A 2,998-nucleotide genomic window follows, 5' to 3' on the forward strand; every position below is an offset into this window, starting at 1 on the left:
AAAAAAATCATATCATTGTGAATGAGGGGGAGTGCAGAGTGGAGACCCAAAGCCCATCTGTAGGCATCTGGACATCCCCTGACAGAAGGGTCACGGGGAGATAACCAGCCAGTCAGGGTGCAGTGTAGCATCGATGAAACATACAACTTTCCTCTAGTTCTTTAATGCTCCCCTCCCCACTATCATGATCCTAATTCTACCTTACAACTACAGCTACACCAGAGCATGTACATGGGTACAGATAAGAGCTGGAAACACAGGGAATCAAGGACAGATAACCCCTCACGACCAATATTGAGAGTAGCCATACCAGAAGGGGAAGGGGAAGGTGGAGGGAGAAAGGGAGAACTGATCATAATGATCTATGTATAACCCCCTCCCAGGGGGACGGACAACAGAAAAGTAGGTGAAGGGAGACATTGGTCAGTGTAATACATGAAAAATAACAATTTATAAATTATCAAGGGTTCATGAGGGAGGGAGGGTGGGTGTTGGGAGGGGGTAAAAAAGAGAAGCTAATACCAAGGGCTCAAATAGAAAGAAAATGTTTTGAAAATGATGATGACAAATGTAAAATTGTGCTTGGCACAATGTATGTATGTATGGATTATGATAGGAGTTGTAAGAGCCCCCAATAAAATTATTTAAAAAAAAGTAAGTTTCAAGCAAATGAAAAATATGTACTATCAGTTTACATGCTTGTCTATGACTAAAAAGAAAAGGCTAAATTTCAAAACTCAAATATATATACATAGATCTATGTCCCCATCATTTTAGGTAAATATATTTACATAAGTATGTGCTTGTATTTATAGCTCTATAAATGTCCTTTGCCTCCTAGTTCTTTCCTCTATTTCTTTGTACTTTCCTCTTGTCCCACTAGCATGCTCAGCCTTCATTCGGCTTTCAGTATTTCCTCTGGGCTACATTGCACTTTATCATACCCCACCTGGTACCGAATACAAAATTTAATTGGCTCTGATTTATTTGATATTTTCTAGAGACAAAATTATACAAAAAGGAAGATGTGTGTAGTGAGAATTCAGTTGATAGTTCAGATTCATATGAAATATTAGGTCTGCCTCATTTATCTTTTCTTAATTTCAGAGCTGCAGCCTCAGTAAGGAGCAGGGTATTAAGTTCTTTCAATGTAATCACCCTTATATTTAAAGATTTATAATGATTGGTTGTTGACATATCAGTTCCAAATCTATTGTATTTGTTCAAATAAAAGCAGACAATTTCATCTGGCTGCACTGAAGTGATACTCCAGCAATAAGTCACTTCAGTCAAAATAGGAAAACAGATTACCTACAGATTGGCCAGATGGTGATGTGACTGGGCCACTCGGTAGGAGGGTTTAGAGCGTTAAATTCCATTATTATTGTTGGTCTTAATCTCACTCACTCACAGCCAGTAAGTCTATTCTAACTCATAGCAACCCATAGGGCAGGGTAGCAGTGTACATGTGTTTTCCCAAGATTGTAACTCTACAGGAGTAGATAGCCTTGTCTTTCTCCTGTTTGTTGATCTTAATAACCAGTTTTTTAATCACAGTTTGGTTTGATTCTCTCAGAATCTGATAATATTGGTTTAAGAAACATTATCCTTACAAAACTTAACGTAAAGCCTTACAGAGTCATATGTATTCAATTAATTTCATCTTGAACCCACATAGTTCTTTTCAGCTATTTCCTTCTGCCCTGAAAATGTGAGAACAAGCCTTCTAAAAGATAAGGAATGGCAAGGATTGTCTTTCTACCCCAAAAGAAATCATGATCAGACAGGCTCCAGCAGCCTCTCCTTAATAATCGGTAATTGCCCTGTCATTTTTCTCGTACTAAAAGAAAACTGTAAATATTATTCCTAGACTGGATTTCAAATGTTCTAAACTAAGTCTAAAAGGTTTACTCCCCCTTTGGCGGGGAGCTGTTGTTTATGAGCATATTAACACAACACTTCTGCAGGGGGCATACCTTCTAGGTGTGTCTCTAAAGAGGTAACTGCTAATTTCAGCTCCGTCTGGAATGACTGAAGAATCATGAAAAAATGCTTTGTCCCGGATCTGCATTTGAAACAGTTCCTCATCCCGAGTAGGTAACTTCTGGGTCCTTGAGCTGAGTGGTACCAGCAGCCACAGCAGACACCAGTGAAGCAGCACCATCCTAGGACAACAGAAATGATTGCTTACATTAGTTCTGCGGGTAGACACTGAAGCAAGCTGCAAACTTCCTAAAGGGCTAGTGCTAGCTTAGCTTTGACTGGAATTTCTAGATGGATCACATGTTTTGGATACATGCACATGAACTTGAAGCATCTTTTCTGATTTTATTTTCTTCAGACTATTTTATGAAGTTGAAATGAATTCACAAGAATTTAAGATGCTAGAAAGATTTTGAGCTGAAGGAATCTTGGTGAATTGACGCCTGTGGGTATTACAGAGAAAGGTCCCACTTTGTTATAGAAGAAGCCTATACGGTCATCGCAGACAGCTTTACACCAGTGTCTCTGAGATTGAACTAAAATGAGTATTGAGTTTGTTCTCCCAATAGTTATGAAAGCTATGCCCATAGTTCATTGGAACCACTGCTCAATAGTCAGGTCAGTAATTTTTGACATCCGAAATGATTATTACATTTACTGTAAGCGATAAAGACCACTGAGAACCGTAAAACTACCACTGGGAAAGCATCCTTACTTTTCCTTAAAATGTGAGTAGGGATTATGCTATCTATTCTGTATTATACAAACTTGCAAATCCAATAGTCATGAAAAAAGAGATTTCTATACATTAAAATTTTCAACACCTTCATATCAGTTTGTCCAAAATCACAAGATAAGTTATATGTTGATGTCTAAAAGAATATATGCATCAGTCTGGATTGCCTCAACATAATCGAAGAAGAAGAAGGAGAAGGAGAAGGAGAAGGAGAAGGAGAAGGAGAAGGAGGAGAAGAAGGAGAAGGAGAAGGAGGAGGAGAAGGAGAAGGAGAAGGAG

The 2,998-nt window shown here is 38.5% G+C and overlaps 1 protein-coding gene across 1 annotated transcript in view; it reads right to left on the reverse strand.

Annotated features, from left to right (window-relative positions):
* Nucleotides 1-2,998, reverse strand: part of NDNF (neuron derived neurotrophic factor) — a 58,165-nt gene that overhangs the window by 16,382 nt on the left and 38,785 nt on the right. The window contains exon 2 of the mRNA XM_004716484.2: nucleotides 1,977-2,165. Coding sequence (XP_004716541.1) covers nucleotides 1,977-2,164 — 188 coding nt within the window. The 5' untranslated portion in view covers nucleotide 2,165. The remainder of the gene's footprint in view (nucleotides 1-1,976; nucleotides 2,166-2,998) is intronic.

This window comes from Echinops telfairi, unplaced genomic scaffold, assembly GCF_000313985.2.
Source record: "Echinops telfairi isolate 266 unplaced genomic scaffold, ASM31398v2 ScPeMD7_33;HRSCAF=127, whole genome shotgun sequence".
Lineage (NCBI taxonomy): Eukaryota > Metazoa > Chordata > Mammalia > Afrosoricida > Tenrecidae > Echinops > Echinops telfairi.